Source organism: Rhineura floridana, chromosome 4 (genome assembly GCF_030035675.1).
Source record: "Rhineura floridana isolate rRhiFlo1 chromosome 4, rRhiFlo1.hap2, whole genome shotgun sequence".
Taxonomy (NCBI): domain Eukaryota; kingdom Metazoa; phylum Chordata; class Lepidosauria; order Squamata; family Rhineuridae; genus Rhineura; species Rhineura floridana.
Window position 1 is genome coordinate 211,625,434 of NC_084483.1, and position 20,769 is coordinate 211,646,202.

At 48.2% G+C, this 20,769-nt stretch overlaps 1 protein-coding gene across 2 annotated transcripts; it reads left to right on the plus strand.

The window, feature by feature from the left end:
• The first annotated feature begins 359 nt into the window (after positions 1-359).
• On the plus strand, positions 360-13,548 carry GPN1 (GPN-loop GTPase 1). Of its 2 annotated transcripts, XM_061626016.1 has the most exons (15): positions 360-454; positions 538-718; positions 889-982; positions 1,462-1,501; positions 2,445-2,511; positions 2,781-2,818; positions 4,122-4,200; positions 4,298-4,392; positions 7,488-7,533; positions 8,546-8,692; positions 9,273-9,355; positions 11,144-11,183; positions 11,938-12,031; positions 12,618-12,737; positions 13,097-13,548. In XM_061626016.1, the coding sequence occupies exons 2-15, from the start codon at positions 614-616 to the stop codon at positions 13,180-13,182; spliced, it is 1,134 nt and encodes a 377-aa protein (XP_061482000.1). In that variant the 5' UTR covers positions 360-454; positions 538-613; the 3' UTR covers positions 13,183-13,548. The 2 variants fall into 2 exon arrangements, with proteins under 2 accessions (XP_061482000.1, XP_061482001.1); XM_061626017.1 differs by lacking the exons at positions 360-454; positions 538-718; positions 889-982; positions 1,462-1,501; positions 2,445-2,511 and adding an exon at positions 1,534-2,370.
• The last annotated feature ends 7,221 nt before the right edge of the window (positions 13,549-20,769 follow it).

The following is a 20,769-nucleotide window of genomic DNA, read 5'->3' on the forward strand; positions in this document are numbered from 1 at the left end:
GGGCATCCAACGAAGCTGAATGTTGGAAGATTCAGGACAGACAAAACAAAGTACTCATTTACACAGCGCATTGTTAAACTATGGAATTTGTTCTCACATGAGGCAGTGATGGCTACCAACTTGGAGGGCTCTAAAAGAGTAGACAAATTCACGGGGCTACTGGCCACGATGGCTGCGCTCTGCCCCGACAGGCGGAGGTGGTATGCTTCGAACACCAGTCGCTGGGAGGGGCGAGTGGCTCTTGCGCTCAGGCCCCCTTGTGGGCTCCTCGTCTGGCTGGCCACTGTGGGAGCGGGATGCTGGACTAGATGCTCAGATTCCGGCTGCCACACCTTAAGGGGGGGCTCTGCCAAACAGGAATAGGGGCGGAGGAGTGCAACGAAGGCGGCCCCCAAGACATGGAAGGGAAGCCCGGGGACAACGGCGGAAAGAGCTGGCGAACGCCTTCCACAGCGTGAGCCCCGGAATTCCTCCTCTGGGTAAGAGATAAGCGGGGCACTCTCCTTTCCTACCTCTGAACTCCGCTTCCTTTTTCAGCTGACCAATCCCTCTACGCTCCTGAGAGGAAGAAACGCCCCCTCCAGCGGAAGCGGGGCGGCGACAAGGAAACAAGATGGCGGAGGCGGCTGGAGGGGCAAGTTCTGGCTCCGGGGCCCCCTCGCCGGTGTGCGTTCTGGTGCTGGGCATGGCCGGCTCCGGCAAGACGGCGCTCGTGCAGGTGACGGAGCAGAGCGGCCTCCCTCCCTTCCCCCCGCCCTGTTCTCGCAGCAGCTCCGCAAGCGCCAGTTACAAGCCGGTCCCCGGCCTGGTCCTCCGTGCGGGTGCTGCTGGGGGGGGGGGGGCTGGGCTCTGCTTCCTTTGGGTTGACGTCGCGTTTCTTTCCGGCAGAGGCTCTCTGCCCACCTGCACCGCAAGAATTCTCCCCCGTACGTCATCAACCTGGATCCCGCAGTGCACGAGCTCCCTTTCCCAGCAAACATTGGTGAGTCGTCGAGGGCGGCTGGTCTTGCCACTGCTGATGCTGCAGGCTTACCTTGCCAAAGATAATCTTGGGTCTGCTCTCAGTGCTCGTTTGGGTTCTGCCCAAATGAGAAAACAAAACAAATTTAAGTTGCTTTGTTCAGGTAAGCGGGAAACGGTAGGTTGTTTCCTAAAACACGATTGTGTATTGTAATTGCATCGACCTCTTGATAGGCAGGATGAAGTGGGAACAAGGATTTATTGTTCTTTCTTTGTAGAGGAGACCCTCCAATTTCTTGATAAACTCTGTTCTTTTTAATGCCTTCTTCAGCTCCTAATTTCCCTGCTGAGGAAAGAGTGACCGGAGCTCTTTGTTCTACTCCCTAATCCAACAGTCTCATTAATGGTTTTGTGGTGATGGTGGCTGTGAGGGTTTTAACACATTCAGAAAACATATAAATAGATGAGGATAGGTGTAATTTCTCTTTCTTTTTTTTAAAGATATACGAGACACAGTGAACTACAAAGAAGTTATGAAGCAGTATCCTTATAGTAGGCCGTTTCTGAAGGATCACCATGACCAGGGAAGGCCATCAGCATGAGAGATGGGAATGGGAGCTTGTGGAGTAAATGGGAATGAATAAAAGGATTTTTAAAATTAATAGGGACTTGGTATCGGAAAGGGGTCTGGCTCACAGGTGCCTATGCTGTCCCTTTCCAAGGAGCCAGTGGGTGTCAGGAAGTTGCTAGCCTTGGCTGGGAGGCAACTTGTGTACTATCTCCAGTCACAAACCTAGAGCCAGACCTAGCCGGTGGGATACGTAGCATTTAGCACCAAAAGAAAGCTCTGGTAGCAAAGAGTTTCTCAGCATAGTCTGCTTGGGCGAATGTTGGAAAATGCTGCTAGGTGTGCCAGCTTCTTCATTTTCAGAAGCTCTAGCTGGTGTTATTTCTGGACCTTTGTTCCGCTGTCTAGCCAGGAACATCTTTCGGCAAGAGACTTTCTGATTAAATTAGCCAAAGGGTATGTCCCAACGATTAGACTCGGCATTCTTTGGCCAGAGGAACATGTAACGGTGATTGCCTGACTTTGTACACTATGATAGGTTGAGATAAGGGGTGTGGTATAACTGGATGTGATAAAGCTTGCTATTGGAGGTCGCTGATTCATAGGGTCTCCATATGTCATAAATGGCTTGAAAGCACGTAGCATACACAAAGCTGGGCATGATGTATCTGTAGTTACTAAAATTGCTTGATGTCTGTCTTAAGCCTAGATCACTGGCGTTGGCAATTTCTACAACCTGTGTGGCAGTGCAACTACTGGCTGCAACGTTAGTTAGGATTCTCTGACCTCTTGCTGAAACCCAATAGACTGGTGGCCACTGTGAGAACAGGATGTTGGATTAGGTGGGTCCTCTTTGGCCTGATCCAGCAGGCTCTTATGTTCAGATTGCTTCCAATTTTTCCTGAACATGCTTCAGATATGGGCTAGGCCCAAATGGTGGCATTGTGACTTCTCTCAACCTTTTTGCTACAAGATTTGACCAGGTACATAATTTCTGGTGTATTTCACTGAATGGTGCTACATTTTGGCTGGGTTGCCTCCTGGAGGATCTGCTAATGGGCCCTTGATGTTCTGGACCACATCAGTCCTAAGGCTCAGAACAAATTTATGTTTTTATCCAGTTAGCAATTTAAATGTCATAGTAATTCTGTAATACTGAGGATATCTCACTTTGTGTAGCAGTAGTGTCTCTGCAAATGCTAATTCTCTCTTGCAATGTATAAATCATCCTTCTCTTTTTCATTACAATTAGGTGATGAAGTTTATTGAGAAACGACAGACAGCATCTCAGTGAGTCAATGGGGAGGCTGATCCCATCTGGGGGTGGGGGGTGGAAGCCCCTTCTAAGGAGAGAGGCATACACATCCCTCACTTTGCAGAACTGCATAAAATGTAGTAGTCCATTGTTACCATTATTGTGTGTGCATTAAAGACATTACCAATTTCTACAAACTTTGTGGCAGTTCAACTGCTGGCTGCAACATTCGTTAGAATCCTCTGACTTTTCCAACTTGTTGTGAGGCACACAAGGCAATCCATAAATTGCAGAAATAATCAAATATAAAACAAAAACTAAAATATAGAATTAAAGTAGAGAATGCCAACGAAATTAACAGCAAGGGAGCAAACTACGAGTCCAAAATATACACTTACCTAATATCCAGCTGACCAAAGGTCTGAGGGAACAAAAAAGCTTTCAGCCTGGAACAGGGAACCAACATTCAGCCTGGTGACATGGGGGGGGGGAGCAAAGTTATCTCATTTCAAAGGAACAGGGACATTGACAGACAAGGGTCACCCTGTGTTCCTGCCAAACGAGCCTCAAATACTGGTAGGATGTGCCACAGGGCCTCTCCTGATGACCTTGGGGAATGGGCATGTTTCATGTATTAGGAAGCAGTCCTTCAAATATCCTGATCCTAAGCCACGTAGGGTTTTAGATCATTAGTGTTTTAAAGGGAATGGGCAGCACTTTAAATTGGGGCCAGAACAGATCAGCAGCCTGTGAAGATGGTGTAACAGAGGGGTCACATGCACTTGATAATTGGCTCTGTACAAAAAGTCTCCCAGCAGAATTCTACACCAGGTGATGTTTCTGGTTGTAGGACCTTCCCTGTCTAGTTCCTGGCATAGGTTGCCTGCCAAGCATGAAAAAGGCCAAAAGCAGGCTGAAAAGCAGATTAAAGTGGCACTAGATAATCTCTATCATCCAAAAGCTCTGGAGCTCAGAGGTTTATGCATGCTCATTCACCTTTCCCAAGAACGGCTTTGGGATCCTGTTCTGCTGCTGAGCAGGATGAAGCTGATTCTCAGGGAGACGCCAACTCTGTTTTGTTCTTCTGCCTCTCATGTGATAGGCACAATAGTCAGTTACTCTGGGTTGACGAGGGAAATGGGTGAGTGAAGTAGCTTTCCTTTGTTCCTAGGTCCAGCTCTGGTTCCGGCAGATAGTGACTGTCTGGATTTCTAAGGCCTACAATGTGAGGGGTGTGGTGCAGCCTCCCAGCTCTAGTGCATGAAATTGGGAGTAAATCTGTGTTGCTTGGATTTATATTTGGTATGTAAGAGAGAGAATAAATTATTTCCCTTCCAGGTATGTCCTGATTGACACTCCTGGGCAGATTGAGGTATTCACCTGGTCTGCCTCAGGCACCATCATCACTGAAGCTCTGGTTAGTGCTTTCTGTTCAGCTTACATCTGTAACAGGAGGGGCTTGGGGAAGGGTAGCCCTGCTTGGCTAATGCTCGTGCTGTGATATGCCCATTTAGGCTTCCTCCTTTCCGTCGGTGGTGGTTTATGTGATGGACACATCTCGCAGCACCAACCCTGTTACATTCATGTCTAATATGCTGTATGCCTGCAGGTAAGGGGTGGTGGTGATGGTTGGCTTGCTTGTTTTTGTTTTCCCTCTTTTTGCTGTTTGAGAGGATCTGTTCTCTTGTCTTCTGCTGGATACCTGAATTCCTAGCACAATATTTGTTTGTTTATTATGGATTAGAATAATAGAATAGTAGAGTTGGAAGGGGCCTATAAGGCCATCAAGTCCAACCCCCTGCTCAAAATCAAAGCATTCCCGACAGATGGCTGTTCAGCTGCCTCTTGAATGCCTCCAGTGTCAGAGAGCCCGCTACCTCTCGAGGTAATTGGTTCCATTGTCGTATGGCTTTTAACAGTTAGTAAGTTTTTCCTGATCTTCAGTTGAAATTTGGCTTCTTGCAACTTGAGCCCATTATTCCGTGTCCTGCACTCTGGGACAATCGAGAACAGATCCCAGCCCTCCTCTGTGTGACAACTTTTCATGTACTTGAAGAGATTATGTCCCACCTTTCCAAAAAACATGTCTGTCAGCGTATTAAAGTAGTTTGTTTATAAAAATTAAGACATCACAGAAAGAGGGACATGAATCCAGCTAAAGTTCCCATTGTAGCATTGGGAGCCATGAATGAGAGAGGGGGCGGAGCATGAGAGGGGCCAGGGGGTGGGGCCCGAGTCTGCATGTGACAGTCGGCCTAGCAGGCACGGCGTCAGGGGGCCGAAGAAGCGGGCGGGGCGGGCGTCTTCATTTTCTTCCGAGTCTCCGTAGCGGCGCGGCAGTGTATGTTTTGTGTGTGTTTTCACATACACGTCAACAAAGAGAGAGTGGCTGCCGTTACGGCCGTCGCCCCGCCCTTTCTTTATCTCGCTCGCGGCCGTGGGTGCCGGTGCCGTTGGGCGGTGGCGCCGGCTCGAGCCGCAGGTGGACAGTGGTAGTACTCGGGCGCTCCGGTGACTAGCAGACTTTGCTCGCTCCCGCGCACGTGCGCACGCACTTACCCTCAGCATGCCATGGGGAACAGCTGGGCGGCGCAGTGGTGCTGCTGGCTCTTCCCGAGGCGGGAAGCGGGACGGATCCAACGAGGAGGAGGGCAGTGTCCAGTGATGAAAGTACTAAACCAGAAGAAGGTATCATTAAGAAGTACCAAGTAATGCTGGCAAGGATCAGAGTAGCTATGGGTTACTGCGGTCACCATGACATTCAAACAGGCAGCAGCTATGCTTTAATCTACCAGATACTACTTCAGGAAGATCATATGAAATTAAGAACTTGCAGAGATGTTGTAATCTAGGAAATAAATGATGGAAATGGGAAGATGAATATACCAGCAACAGTTTTCCGTGTTCTACCACCATTGCAGCATCCCACTTTCCTCAAACATCAAAACAGACATAGCATATGGTTATTTCATCCCTCCTTGTCAAGCTTTCGCCGAGCCTTAAAGACCTGGCTATTCAGGCAGGCCTACAAGATTGGGACAGATTAATTTTATGTTATAATGAACTGAAGGATGGTTTTTTAGCTTAAATTTGGTTGTGTTGATATATATATGTATTGTTTTTATTTTTGTTGTTCGTCGCCTAGAGTGTCCCTAACCTGGACAGATAGGCGACTGAAAAATAAAATTTATTATTATTATTATTATTATTGTAGCTAGAGGATTAACACAACAGCAGTAAAACACAAAATGTTAGCACATTGAATTAATAGCCTAGGAAAACAACACTTTCATCAGCTCTAAGTGTACAGAATTGGAGAGGACATTTGGCAGAAGGGGCCTGTTCCTTGATCTTCACCCACCAAATCTCAGGAGGCAGGGGAACTCAGGGAAGAGACCTTGCTAGGAAGTCTTAAAGTGTGAGGAGACTTGTACAGGTCATTTTGGCATAGTTGTCCATATAACCTCTGCTTAAGCTGATGCATCATGAGAGGTCTTTAAAGGCACATATGCTGCTTTGTAGTAGTCAAGCCTTGATGTTACAAGAGCATGGATGATAATAATGCAAATTCTACTGGGTGTTCATAGCACCTTTTCTGCACGTCTTCTGGCCTGTGGGCGGAAGGGACAGATGGGAGGCCCATTAATAAGCACCATTTATGACCTTCCTGGGCTTAACGGTTTGGGACATCTAAGCATTAGATGGGATGGATTGCATTAATTAAAAATAGGCCTCCCCAACCTTCCCACTTGTCTCTTATTTCTGCCTTGGATGGATTTCACCAGTCAATCTGTGCAGGGCTAAGAATGAGGTCCAAGAGGGGGGAAGATGGACATTTAAATGTGACCCAGCCAACTTTTGGGAGTACTCATGATCTTTCTGCAAGTGGAGGTTTATAAAGGACTACCATAGTTATGCCAAGGTCCTGGTTGATTGAAGGCTAATTTAGGGAACGCATTGAGCATTGAACACATTGCCTTCCCTAGGGCCCTGCTTTGCAGCTTTCATTTTATGACTTCTGTTAGCCTGTCCATCCTTAATTTTATTGGAAACACACACACACACTTTTCTTATGCAGAACTCAAGGCAGCGTGTAAAACAGAGTTGTTCTCAGGTAGTCTCTCATCCTGGCACTGAACAGACCAGAGCCGGCTTATGTTCAGCAAGGCAGCCGTTGCATCTTTTCAGAGCAGGTTCTGGGTACTACCAGTTTACCAAGAAGTACAGGCCAGTTCAGTGGCCTAGAGCGGCATCAAAAGGCCAGAATTATGGAGAATGTTCATTTCCTCATTGGTTCAAGTTGAGTCTTTTAGGTTGCTTGATAATTTCCTCTATGGCAATATCAGTAGACGATAGTGGGTTCCAGGACTAGTCTAATCTATAGAGCTATTTTTCTGGTTGCATGGCTTGTTCTCAGTTGTTGAGAAGACATTGAGGCTTTTGCCTGGTTCCTTAGAGGTAATCTTGGCAACCTCTCTTCTGTTAGGTTCTCTGCTGCTGCTGATCCCTCAACCTTGAACAAGGAGCAAACTCTGCTGCTCTTGGAGTTCATCTTAGAATACACTTCCTCACTCTGCTGCTCTTTCAGTTTGTGTGTGAGAGTGTGAGTGTGATAAGTGAAATGCCCTTGAGGCAATCCCACATCTAAAATGGAGCCTGCCTTTTTGCCTGTCTGCATCCCTGATCACACTCTCTTCTTTTCAGCATCCTGTACAAAACAAAGCTTCCATTTGTTGTGGCCATGAACAAGGTGAGTAGTGGGCTCTGGTCTGTAGCCTTTTCAGACTTGATCCAAGAAGAAGATGTGGGCAATGCTTTCCTAAAACAAAGTTGTTTCATGGAAGCATGAATTGGTAGTATTGGGGAACCCCAAATACCCCTGATATCTACTAGGAGAGAAACTCCACTAAGCATAGACTCTCCCAGCAAATTCCTAACAGGCCTGGCTGGCAACTTCCTTTTTTCAAAAGGAGGAGGAAGGAATGAAGGGATTCGCTGCCCTTGGCTTTAACCTAGCCAATAGGGAAGAGTTGTGGGAACTTTGGGTGATGGAGACCAGGCATGTAATGCTGGATTTCATGATCTGATGGAAATCTAAAGGTGAGCGTAGCTAAACATGTTCCTTGGATTTCAGGGAAGCTGATTTTAATAAGTTCAGAGAAATGCTATGTGGGAGGATTCTGTGGCTAGATATGCTGATTGGGAAAGGAACCCAAGACGGGTGAGTTTCTGAAGGAGGAGTTCCTAATTCCAGTGAGAGGGAGAGAGATCAGGGCATAGACAGAGAAAGCAGGGAACAACTGGCTATGCAGATGGTTTTGTAATGGTTTGGTTTCTTGAAGCATGGCCTCCATTACAAAGATTAATGGCTGCCGGTCAGAGATAGGGGCACCTCACAAGCCTGATGTTTAAACTGACTCTTGTGGAGAGGGAGGCAAAAGGCCACAGCTCCGTACTGTGCCAGGTGTTACAGGCAGGCAAGGATGTCCGTGGCCAAGGGGGAGCAAGCACCAAGGCCGCAGAGGAGCTGGTCATTTGCAGGGAGCAGCAGGGAAGCTGGGAAGGTGCAGTGCTGATGCACTGGCACATGGAACATCCTAATCCAGGAAGGCAAATATTTATCTCATTGTTTTATTCCTGCCTTCCACCTAGCAGGTGACGTTGCGGAGCCCAGGCGAGTGCTCCGACAAGGCTGCTTGGGAGGAGTGGCCACCCGCTGTGTGCTTAGTCATCCTCGGTTCTTTTCTTATTTCTTGATGCAGACAGACATCATCGATCACAGCTTTGCAGTGGAATGGATGCAGGACTTTGAAGTCTTCCAAGAGGCCCTCAGCCAGGAAACTACCTATGTCAGTAACTTGACTCGCTCCATGAGCCTTGTGCTGGACGAGTTCTACAGCTCACTCAAGGTGGGTGCTGTTCCCCTCCTGGGAGTAAGTGGGTTTTTTTGTTTTTTTAAGTGGAAATTTCTAACACTTTCACTGTTCAAAGGTGTGTATGTAAATATTACCCGCTAGAGGTGGTGTGTGAAATAGCTGTTTATGTCCCACCTGCGGACTCTCACACCTCTCAGGTGAAATACTCCAAGGAGGGAGGGGCACCTTGCTCGCCAACCCATCCCCCACCTCCAAAAAACTAGGTGTCATGGGAGTCCTGTTGTGATACATTCAAACAGGCTGTTGTGAATGCTTCTGCAATGGAGCAGAAGGATTGCAGGGCTTGAGTTTAAATCCACCCCACACTGGATGGCCTTGAACAGATCTCTCCCCTTGAGTCTTGTCCCCACCTGCAAAATGAGCTTAGTGGTATTCTCTCCTGTCTCTCTGGGGTGGTAGTTAAGCAATGTTGTGGTGCTGGCGTTATGCTAGCAGTGGAACAACACAGGAAGGTGCTTGCAAGCCACTCTGCTGCTTCCAGAGCAGCCTCCATTCTTCCCCTCCCGCCCCCTCCACACAAACCCTGTTTGAAACGAGAGACTTTCCCTTGCAGGTGGTGGGTGTTTCTGCTGTCCAGGGAACAGGGCTGGATGAATTTTTTGAACACCTCTCCAAAGCTGTTGATGAATATGAAAGGTGAGAGTGTCTTAAGAGCATAAGAAAAGCCCTGCGGCTGCTGGATCAAGGCAGAGGGGGCTGATGTCACAGTGGGAACCTTCAGAGCAGGGCTTGAGTGTAACAGTGGCACTCTCCCCTCAACTACTATTCCAACGCATGCCGCCTCTGACCATGCAGGGGAAGCGTAGCATGTGAGGCGTCCTTCCCTGGCTCTCCCTATCAGGTTCCTACCTGCACGTGGCTACTGCCTGTCACTAGGCACCACCAGGGACTCCACCAGTCCGGACCGCACTCTCTTATGGTTTCTCTCCCCACTCTAGCACAGATCTCAACAGATCCCCCTACTAGGCAACCACCAGTCACATCCTAATACTAGTATTCCCAGAGACTCTGAATACTGGTATTGTTATTCTCTTCACTGCTGCCACCATTTGTTACAGTTCCCCTTCAGCCTTGGTCATTACCTTACCCTCCCTTCTGGTCTGTGAAACCCCAGCCAAGGATCAGGCCTTTGGTAAACCAAATTAAGTATTTATTAAAGATAACAAAGCTAACAAGATTAACAAGATTTCTTCTTAAGGCACATAAGCATATGGTTTTACTCAATACTAATTCGAACTCTACCCCCCTCCTTCTCCACTCTCTCCTGTCAAACAACTCTCTAAACCCCACCAAGCAACCCACTCAGTTCTCTTCTCCCCCCGATTCCACTCTCACTCTTCCTTATATACGTTCAGCCATTTTAAACACTCAGCCAATCATCTAGCAGTCTACTGCCCATTCACTCCCCCTCCTCTTTCACTACTTACCATATATCTTCTAAACAACCAACACTTACCATATATACATTAATATAGGAACATCACATAGCCATCTTGGCTAGTAGCCCTTGATAGCCTTATCCTCCATGAATTTGTCTAATCCTTTTAAGGGCATCCAATTTGGTGCCCATCGCTGCCTCTTGTCGGAGCAAATTCCATAGTTTAACTGTGCGCTGTGTGAAGGAGTCCCTTCTTTTGTCTGCCCTGAATCATCCAACATTCAGCTTCACTGGATATCCATGAATTCTTGTGTTAGGGAGAGAGGAGGAAAAACTTTGCTCTGTTTAATTTCTCCATACCGCACATAATTTTATGCACTTGCTCACCTTTTCTCTAAACTAAAAAGCCCCAAATGCTGCAATTTTTATGCTTCATCCTCGTTTTGCCCTTTTCTGAACCTTTTCCAGCTCTGCAAGATCCCTTTTTCCCTCTTTTTCATCAGAAAGGAAGCCCTGGTGTGTGTGAGCGACTGCCCAAGCATGGGCTCCAGTCCTTTGGGCATACTTGAGTTTCAGGGCAGGTTGAACAGGGGGGTGGGGAGCAGGGAGGAGAGCACCAGCTTCTGTCACCACAACCGCTACCCGAAAGCTCTCTTGACCCATGATGCTTCCAGTTGCTGATGTACTCCAAGTGTGCTGCATCCCATAGCAAAGGCCTGCATGGAGGCCAATCCCTGATTCTGTTAACCCAGGGACCTCCTGCTGCCTGGCAGTTGGGACCCCTCTTGGTGCACCGTAGGGTGACCAGAATAGGTGACCTTTGCTGAGACAAGGCCACCTTCTTCCCTCTACATGCAGACATGAGGCTCAGGGGCAAAGTCTCTCCCCGCATGCATGCACGTCTGTGACTGGAGGTCTGGCCCACTGCTCAAGGCGGTGGTGTCCTTGCAGTGCTGCTAGTCGCGTAAGGGACACTCCCATTAATGTCCACAGTTGTGAGCCTATGGCACCCATGAGTAAATATTTCTCTTCTTCCCTTCCTCCAGAGAATACCGTCCAGAGTATGAACGCCTAAGGGAAAAAATGGTAAGTATTAAGTGTGCGCTCTGTTGGCTCTGCACTCTCTTGGCTGCAGCAGTATAACCCTCCTGTGCCCCTCCCCAGCCAGCCAATTGGAAAGGCTTATTAACTCCCTTCTACTCCCTCCTGCTTGTTCAAGTCCTCCTTTTCAAACAAGCTGGGCACTTCCATTCTTTCAGCTGATAGAGGGAGTTGGGAAGGAAATCAACCCGCAACCTCTGGGGCTGCTTTGGGGGCCCCTAAATGCCTTCCTTGGGCACTGGAGCCTTCTTGTTCCCATTGCCAAAAGGATTTGAAGCAGCCATTTGCAGTTAGAGGTCAGCGCATAAAAATGGAATGCCCCCGGCCAACCTGGCCTCAGAGTGGGCGTGTGGGTCTTGCTCTCTCTCTCTAGCAGGACCCGGTGGCATCCTGGGCAGTTCTTCGTTGCCACATGCATTGTTCTGAAAGGCATTTGTTTGCGTCCCTTTATCAGATTGCTTGCTACCTGAAGAGCTCAAAGCTGCCAACATGCTCCTTATTGGCTTTTCTGTGGGGGTGGGGTTGCATTAAGAGGTGTGCAGAATAACTCTGTGCCCCAGGGCATCCTCAGAAAGCCCGAGGTGGCCCCCTTGCTGCAGCTGGGCAGAACAGGCCATGGCTGGCTGGGAGAGGGCATCGTGGAATCCCACATGTGCCAGTTTGATCTCTGCCACGGAACACACAGGTGGGATTCACATGTACCAAGTCAGTCGCTGGAATAGCCTTTCCTTGCTTGCAGGGAAGGATTGAAAGCCAGCGGCAGCAGGAGCAGCTGGTGCGTTTGCAGAGGGACATGGCCCCCCTCGCAGCAGAGAGCGCTCTGCCAGGGTCAGGTATGTAGAGTCCGGGTGCTGGGGGAGGAGGCACTGCAGGCATTCTGGAGAGGCTTGCTCAGAAGATGAGAGGGTGCTTTGAGGCCACCACTGAGCTAAGTGCCTTCTGGACAGGCTGCCTCAAGGCTTCAAGGCAGGTGGTGGCGGTGGCAGCGGCAAGCTCCCAAGGCTGCTGGAGTGTGGGATCTTCCCTTGCACCTTGATCTGTTGCTGCTCCTTGCAGAGCAGGTGAAACAGCTGGGGGTAGGGGGGGATGGCTGGATGTCTGCCCTGGCCGGCTTCTTTCCAGCAGCTCCTCCCTGGGAGAGCCTTGCTGTGCATCTGTTGGATTAAGCGGCTGCCTCCTCCTGCTCCTCACTGGCTTCCTCACGAGGCATTCTCCCTGCTCTTGCCCTCAGCCCACCTGCCAGGCCTGCACAGCCTCTCTTGAGCCTGCACAATTCGATCTCCTGGCATGGGACTTTGTCCATTGCCTTGTGTGAAGAACTGGGGGCCCTTGTCAAGGTGGGTGGGTGGGATGGATGTGGGGCACTGTGGGGCACTGTGGGGAGAACAGGCTGTGCAGTGGTCTGGCTTTTGTCTCCAGGCTCAACGGCAGAGTCTTCAGTGGGGCCCTCGGCACTGATCCTGACTCGAGGAACTGTGGAGGAGGAAGAGGAGCAGGAGGGGGGCCACGAGAGCGATTCTGATGATGTTGATCACAAAGGTAAGGAAAGCTCTGAAAATCGGCAGGAGTTGGTGATCGGGAGAGGCCAGCCAAGGGCCGGGGGTTGGGCGTGGGAGGGGGGGAGAGGCACAGCCTCCTCCAAAATGGCTGCAACTGCTTACAAGGTGCCTGGCTGGCTGGGGTACATCTGTCTGTGCAGGAGGCAACATGGAGGCCACCTTTGCAGATTCATTTAAATGCGGCCTCTCAGAGAGGAATGTAACAAACTCAGTTTTAATCCATTGTGGTTGGCAAGGAGGTGGGGCCCTGGGGAAGATCTCCCCCTTTGGTGGTGCTGGTGCCAGTGGGACCCACTTTGCCAGGAGTCCTCTCTCTCCCTCTTCTGTCTCCTGCCCCAGTGACGGAGGAAAGGCACGAAGAACCCGCCTTCCAAAACTTCCTGCAGGAGGCCAAGCTGCGCTACCCAGCCAGAAGCAGCCACTAGGGGGAGCAAGAGGACGCAGAGCAGGTGGAGGGGTAGGTGGAGCAAGAGGAAGAGGCTGTGCAGTGAGACTGGCCAGCTTCCCCCCACATGGCCCCCTGGCTGCAGTGTTGGCTCCCTGGTCATGCTCCTAGGACTTCCCTTGGCATGCTGGCTGGGTTGATGGAGGCAGCTGGTCGTTTGCTTGGAGGCTGAAGCTGAGGCAGCCTGCAGCAGCCTCTTCTTGGCTAGCGATTCGCACAGAGGAGAAATGGAAGAGTGTGCATTGGAGAGAGCCGTCTTCCCAGTTCACATGTGGTGAATTCCGTCTGTAATAATGTGTGTATTCAATTTGCAACTTACCATTAAATGATTTATATTTTGCTATGACTTGTGGTGGCCGGCTGCTGCTTCTTGCTGGGTCTGGGGAGTGGGGGTTGGCTGCCTCCCTTCTCCTTCCCACCTGTGAGGCAAGAGCAAAGGCAGCTGGCGTGCTTTCAGAATTATCAGGAGACCTTGCATGGCTGGGTGGCGGCAGAGATGGAGATGCATTTTCCTGCTGCTCTTGAGAGGGCCGGGGTGAGCTAGTAGAGATTAAATACCTGGACTTGCAAAAGACTTTGGTCAAAGGCTCCTGAGTAAGCTTGACAGGCAGAAGCAATGAGGACAGATCGGTAACTTAATTCAAAGAACAGGAGCTGGAAGGTGGGAATAAATTGCTAGCTCTCCCAAGAGGAAAGTGACAAGAGGTTCCCTAAGGATCTGTCCGTTGTGGCACTGGTTCTATTTTAGCTTGTTCATAAATAAGCAAATGATTTGGCTTGGTAGAAATCCAAGAAGGCAGTAAAGAGCTGTAAGAAAGTAGGCAAGAAAATAATAATATAATAATAATAAATTTTATTTGTTAGTCGCCTATCTGTCCGAGTTAACGGACACTCTAGGCGACTTACAACAACAGATTAAAATACACTGTACAATTAAAAGACAAATCATCAGTCATTCTAAAACATCAATTTATACATCATAAAACTAATCCATCCCAAGGATCCCGTAGGCCTGCCTGAATAGCCAGGTCTTTAAGGCTCGGCGAAAACTGATCAGGGAGGGGGCATGTCGAAGACCAAAAGGGAGAGCATTCCAGAGGGTGGGGGCCACAACCAAGAATGCCCTCTCTCTGGTCCGCACCAGCCTAGCTGTTTTGGCTGGTGGGACCGAGAGGAGGTCCTGTGTGGCTGATCTTGTCAGGCGGCATAATTGGTGATGCTGGAGGCGTTCCTTCAGATAAGCTGGGCCGAAACCGTATAGGGTTTTAAAGGTCAACACCAACACCTTGAATTGGGCCTGGTAAACAACTGGTAACCAGTGTAGGTCTACTAACACTGGGGTAATATGATCCCAGCGGCGGCTATGCTTAATCAAGCGTGCCGCCGCATTCTGTACCAGCTGCAATTTCCGGACCGTTTTCAAGGGTAACCCCACATAGAGTGCATTACAGTAGTCTAAGCGAGAGGAGACCAGGGCATGTATCACTCGTGGGAGCAGGTGCACAGGAAGGTAGGGTCGCAGCCTCTGTATCAGATGTAATTGATACCAAGCTGCCCGGCTCGCTGCTGAAATCTGAGCCTCCATGGACAGCTGGGAGTCAAGAATGACCCCTAGGCTGCGGACCTGGTCCTTCAGGGGTAATCTTACCCCATTAAGCACCAAGTCTATATCCCCCAACCTTGTCCTGTCACCCACGAGCAACACCTCGGTCTTATCAGGGTTTAGCTTCTGCCTGTTCTCGCCCATCCATCCACTTACGGACTCCAGGCATTTGGACATGGTATCCACAGCCAACTCTGGTGAGGACTTAAATGAGAGATAGAGCTGAGTGTCATCCGCATATTGGTGACACTGCAGCCCAAAACTCCTGATGATGGCACCCAGAGGTTTCTGTGATGTTTCTATATTAATGTATATATGGTAAGTGTTGTTTTAGAAGATACATGGTAAGTGGAGTGAAAGAGGGGGAGTGAATGGGCAGTAGAATGCGAGATGATTGGCTGAGTGTTTAAAATGGCTGAATGTATAAAAGGAAGAGTGAGAGTGGAATCGGGGGGGAGAAGAGAAAGAGTGGATTGCTTGGTGGGGTTTGAGAGAGTTGTTTGCCAGGAGAACGTGAAGAAGGAGGGAGGTGGAGTTAGGATTAGTATTGAGTAAAACCATATGCTTATGTGCCTTAAGAAGAAATCTTGTTAATCTTGTTAGCTTTGTTATCTTTAATAAATACTTAATTTGGTTTACCAAAGGCCTGATCCTTGGCTGGGGTTTCACAGACCAGAAGGGAGGGTAAGGTAATGACCAAGGCTGAAGGGGAACTGTAACAAATGGTGGCAGTGGTGAAGAGAATAACAATACCAGTATTCAGAGTCTCTGGGAATACTAGTATTAGGACGTGACTGGTGGTTGCCTAGCAGGGGGATCTGTTGAGATCTGTGCTAGAGCGGGGAGAGAAACCATAAGAGAGAGCGGTCCGGACTGGTGGAGTCCCTGGTGGTGCCTAGAGACAGGCAGTAGCCACGCGCAGGTAGGAACCTGACAGGGAGAGCCAGGGAAGGACGCATCACATGTGGTGGCAGTAGTGGTGGGATACGAACCAAAGATAGTCCCAAAGCCACGTGGTGACAAAGGGGGCGTCACATGTGGTGTCAGTAGCGGTGGGATACGAACAACAGAGAATCCAGATACAAACCAAAGAGAGTCCCAAAGACACATGGTGATACAGGAGAATACGTCACAGGTGTTGGCTGTAGCAGTGAGATACGAATACTAGAGAATCCCTACCAGTGGTGTGGCAAACAGAAATAACAAAACAAGATTACTTGTGAGAGTGACTGGCAAAGAGTGTGTGGCAAAGAGTGAGTGAACTCAAACACCATGGCTGAATACATAAAAATGAAAAGAGGAGCTGGTGGAGAAGTGCATAACATTCAATTTACCTCATGAGGGTAAAGGGGTAGATGAATTGAGGGTAGCACTTATAGGATTTGCAACTGCCCAGCAAAAACAACCTGTCAGGGAAGAGACCCCAGAAGGATATTTAAGCAATCCCGCTTATATAGAGTACTTGAGAGAGAAGTTAAGATGGGAGGCTGAGGAAAAAGACAAGCAGAGGGAGTTGGAAGCTGAGAGATTGAGGAGGGAGGCTGATGAGAAAGAAAAGCAGCGGGTCTTTGAGGCTGAGGAAAAAGATAAACAGCGGGAGTTGGAAGCTGAGAGATTGAGGATGGAAGCTGAGAGATTGAGGATGGAAGGTGCAGAGAAGGAAAAACAGAGGGAGTTGGAAATTGAGATAATGAGATTGGGGTTTGAGGAGAGAGAAGCAACGAGCAGTGGATGCTGAATTACAAGTAGAAAAGTTAAAATTTGATAGAGAGAAATTTCACTCTGAGGAGACAAGGAAAGACAGAGATGGAGCAAAAATAAAAATTACTCCAAAGGACTTTGCTGTCTATGAGCCTGGTCAAGATCCTCAAATTTACCTCAGCACCTTTGAAAAAGCAGCTCAGTTGTGGGGGCTACCTGAAGATAAATACATGCAGTATTTATCAAACCTGATTAAAGGGGAATTGGCTGAGGTATACCAATATTTCCCCTCAGACAGGCCCGTAACCTATGCTGAATTCAAAGAAGCAGTGTTTAAAAGATTCAGACTGGGGCCTGATTATTTTAGAAAGCTTTTCAGAAACTGCCAGATACAGACAGGGAGGTCTTTTGTGGAACTGGGAGCAAAGTTGATGGATATATTTGGAAAGTGGATGAGTAGTGCCAAAGCTCAGTCAGTGGAAGAGGTGAAAAGCCTCATGATACTGGATCAATTATACCATCAGTTACCACCAGAAATAAGGCTCCTGGTCAAAGACCGTTCCCCTACATCTGTGCAGGAGGCCGCAGAGATGGCGGATCACTTCGCCTCCAATAGAACTGGCTGGGTGGGGAAAACATCAAGAGAGTTTAAACCCAGACCATATAGTGCTGGCAGAAGGGATGTGGTACCACAGCGAGTGAGTCCTCCAGTAAAATCTGAAGGGCACAGGACACCCCAGAGTGGATCTGTGTACCCTAAAAGTGAGGAGAAATTATGCTACAAATGTGGTAGACCAGGGCACCTACGTTTTCAATGTGAGGTTGCCAACCCCATGAGTAATCCTGCTCAGACAAGGACAGTGAAAACAGAGCCCAAGGCTTTAGAAACAGCGAAAAAGGTTCAGTTCTGCCAGATAAACTGGACAGAAGTAACAGACCTTGATTCAAGTCTGAGAGAGGAAGTGAGTGTACAAGGGGCAAATTATTGGGCAATGCTTGATACTGGTGCCGCTCATACATTACTGAGGCCAGATTTAATAAAATCTGAGGTAATATTACCTCAGGAAACTGTGACTATCCAAGGAGTGAGGGGTCAACCAGAAAGTTTGCCTGTGGCCCTGGTGGAAATGACTTGGAGAGGCCGAGAGGGCCGATATAAAGTAGGCATTAATGCCCAGCAACAAGAACCAGTAATACTGGGAAGAGATGTAATGGGAGCCCAAGGAAAGATATATGTAGTGACCAGACAGCAAATTGGCAGAGAAAAAGAAGCCATATTAAGGGGGGCTGAAACAAACAGGGTGGAATCTGTTAACCAGCCTCAGGTCACCATAGCAACCACTAGCAGGCCTGCTGAAGGAGACAAACTGTATCAAGTGGTCGCTGATAAGAAGCAGATCAATTCAGGGAAGAGCTGCATAAAGATATAAGTTTGAAGCAGATAAAGGAACAAGCTCTGACCCAACAGATTCCTTTCACTGACAAACTGAGGAATCAAGTTGTGTGTGAGAATGGGATTTTATATAGACTGTGGATGCCTGCTGAGAGAAAGGATGAATGTGAACCAGTGAAGCAATTGATAGCACCAAGCAAATACAGAACCAGATTGCTAGAGGTAGCCCACGATGTCCCATGTGCAGGACATCTGGGAATAAAAAAGACCAAGAGGAGATTGGCAGCACACTATTATTGGCCAAACATCTCCAAAGATGTAAAACAACATTGTCTATCTTGTGGAATATGCCAAAAGGTGGGAAAAAGTGGAGTAAAGACTAAGGCACCCTTAAAGCCCCTTCCTATAATTGGACAACCCTTTTATAGAGTGGGGATAGATTTGGTGGGCCCTTTTTCCAAACCCACAAGGCATGGCAAGAAATATCTATTGGTGGTGGTGGATTTTGCCACCAGGTACCCAGACGCAGAAGCACTAAGATCTGTAGAAGCCCCTGTAGTGGCAGAGGCCTTATTAAAAATCTTTATGAGGCTGGGTTTCCCTCATGAAGTGCTGACGGATCAAGGCAGTGTATTCATGGGAGAAGTGATGCAATATATGTGGGAATGTTGTGGTCTAAAACATCTAAAGACCACTACTTACCATCCCGCCACTAATGGGCTAACAGAGAGATTCAATGGCGTTTTGAAGGGCATGATAAGAAGCTATGTTCAAGATCACCCACAAGACTGGGATGAACGTTTGGGATGCTTCTTATTTGCATACAGAGAAGTCCCTCAAGAGTCAACAGGCTTCTCACCCTTTGAACTGATGTTCACTAGAAAAGTGAGGGGACCTTTGGAACTGTTAAAAAATTCATGGGAAGGAACCCTGGGAGAGTACAAAACATCTGTAGTAGATTTTGTATTGGAATTCCACAATAAATTAACATCAATGATGGAGGTGGTGAAAAAGAATTTGAGTCAAGCACAGCAGAAGCAAAGTTACTGGTATGACAGAACAGCCAGGGAACATGTGTATGATGTGGAAGATATGGTTATGGCGTTCATACCCAGGAAACATGACAAATTACAGGCTAACTGGGAAGGACCATATACCATCAGAGAAAGGCTTGATACAGTGACGTCTGTAATCACCACAGACCAATTAAACAAAAGCAAAGTGGTTCAGGTAAATATGTTGAAGCCTTACCATACCAGGGATGTACAGGTGTTACAAGTTACCTTATTCCCTGAGGGAAGTGGGCCTGAACTTCCAGATTTGGTACAGGAAAGCAAAGACAAAGGAGGGGTAGATCAAGTGGAATGGTCAGAGGAGGTGAAGGAGGAAGTAAAAGAAGAGATTCTGAGAGTTTTGAAAACCTATAGGAATCTCTTTAGCAACAAACCTGGCCGAACCAGTATAGTTATACATTCCATTGATACTGGAGATCATGCCCCAATCAGATCTGTTCCGTACCGTGTGAATGGGAAAGTTTTGAGTGAGATCAAAAAGGAGGTGGAAGATATGCTGGAATTAGGAGTGATCAGGGAATCCATCAGTCCCTGGGCCTCAAGTATTGTCCTTGTTCCAAAAAAAGATGGAACGACCAGGTTTTGCATTGATTATCGGCTAATCAATAAAATTACTGTCCCAGATGCGTATCCTATGCCTAGGGTAGACGCAATGTTAGAGTTATTGGGGGCAGCAACCATTATCTCTACACTAGATCTCTGTAAAGGATTTTGGCAAATGGAACTAGACGAGCAATCCAGAGCCAAAACTGCCTTCAGTACACCAGATGGGTTATATGAGTTTGTGACCTTACCCATGGGACTAAGGAACTCACCAAGCTCATTTCAGAGGCTAATCAATACTGTGTTGCGAGGCATGTCAGATTTTGCAGTGGCCTATATCGATGACGGGGCCATTTTTAGCAAGTTGGTGCCTGAGCATGTCCAACACCTGACAACAGTATTGGAGGCCTTAAGAAAAGCAGGCCTCACAATAAAAGCTAAGAAATGCCAGTTTGGACTAAAGGAAGTAATCTATTTAGGACATAAGGTGGGGAGTGGGAAAATCACCCCCTTATGGAGCAAGGTGGAGGCAATACAAGCGTGGCCGATCCCCTTAACCAAAAAACAAGTAAGGGCATTTCTGGGTGTGGCTGGATTTTATAGGAAGTTTGTGAGAAATTTTGGGGAAATAGCAACCCCCTTGCATGAATTATCAAAGAAGAAGTGTTCTGAGCGTGTGGTATGGACGGATGAATGTCAGAAGGCTTTTGATCTACTGAAGCAAGCCTTGTGCCAAGGACCCATATTAATAGCACCAGACTACGAGAAACCATTCATCGTGGCTACAGATGCGTCGGACCTGGTGCTGGGAGTCGTCTTGCTGCAGGAGAGAAAAGGCACCAGACATCCAGCGGCGTACCTGAGTCGCAAGCTGATGCCGAGGGAGAAAAACTATTCGTCGGTCCAGAAGGAGTGCCTAGCGGTCGTGTGGGGACTGAACAAGTTGCGCCCATACGTGTGGGGACGAAGATTCACAGTGACTACGGATCATCGGGCCTTGTTATGGTTGCAGACTATGAAAAACCATAACACTATGCTGCAGAGGTGGTCCTGGGCCCTACAGGACTATCAAGTGGACTTCCAGTTCATAAAAGGCAAGGACAATGTACTGGCCGATGGACTTTCCAGGCAAGTGGCTGGGACTGCAGTGACGTGACCAGACAGAGGAACAAAGAAAGACATTTTCCCCATAGAGACTTTTATTTGTTAACGCGACGTATAAATCCTGGAACAGGAATAATACTCTGCTGTTGT

Bases quoted from the DNA above. Each gene is read 5' to 3' on its own strand.
- GPN1 (XM_061626016.1), top strand. From the start codon at position 614: ATGGCGGAGGCGGCTGGAGGGGCAAGTTCTGGCTCCGGGGCCCCCTCG. The intron at 983-1,461 runs GTGAGTCGTCGA...TTTTTTTTAAAG, and splicing joins CCCTTTCCCAGCAAACATTG to ATATACGAGACACAGTGAAC. The intron at 8,693-9,272 runs GTGGGTGCTGTT...TTTCCCTTGCAG, and splicing joins AGTTCTACAGCTCACTCAAG to GTGGTGGGTGTTTCTGCTGT.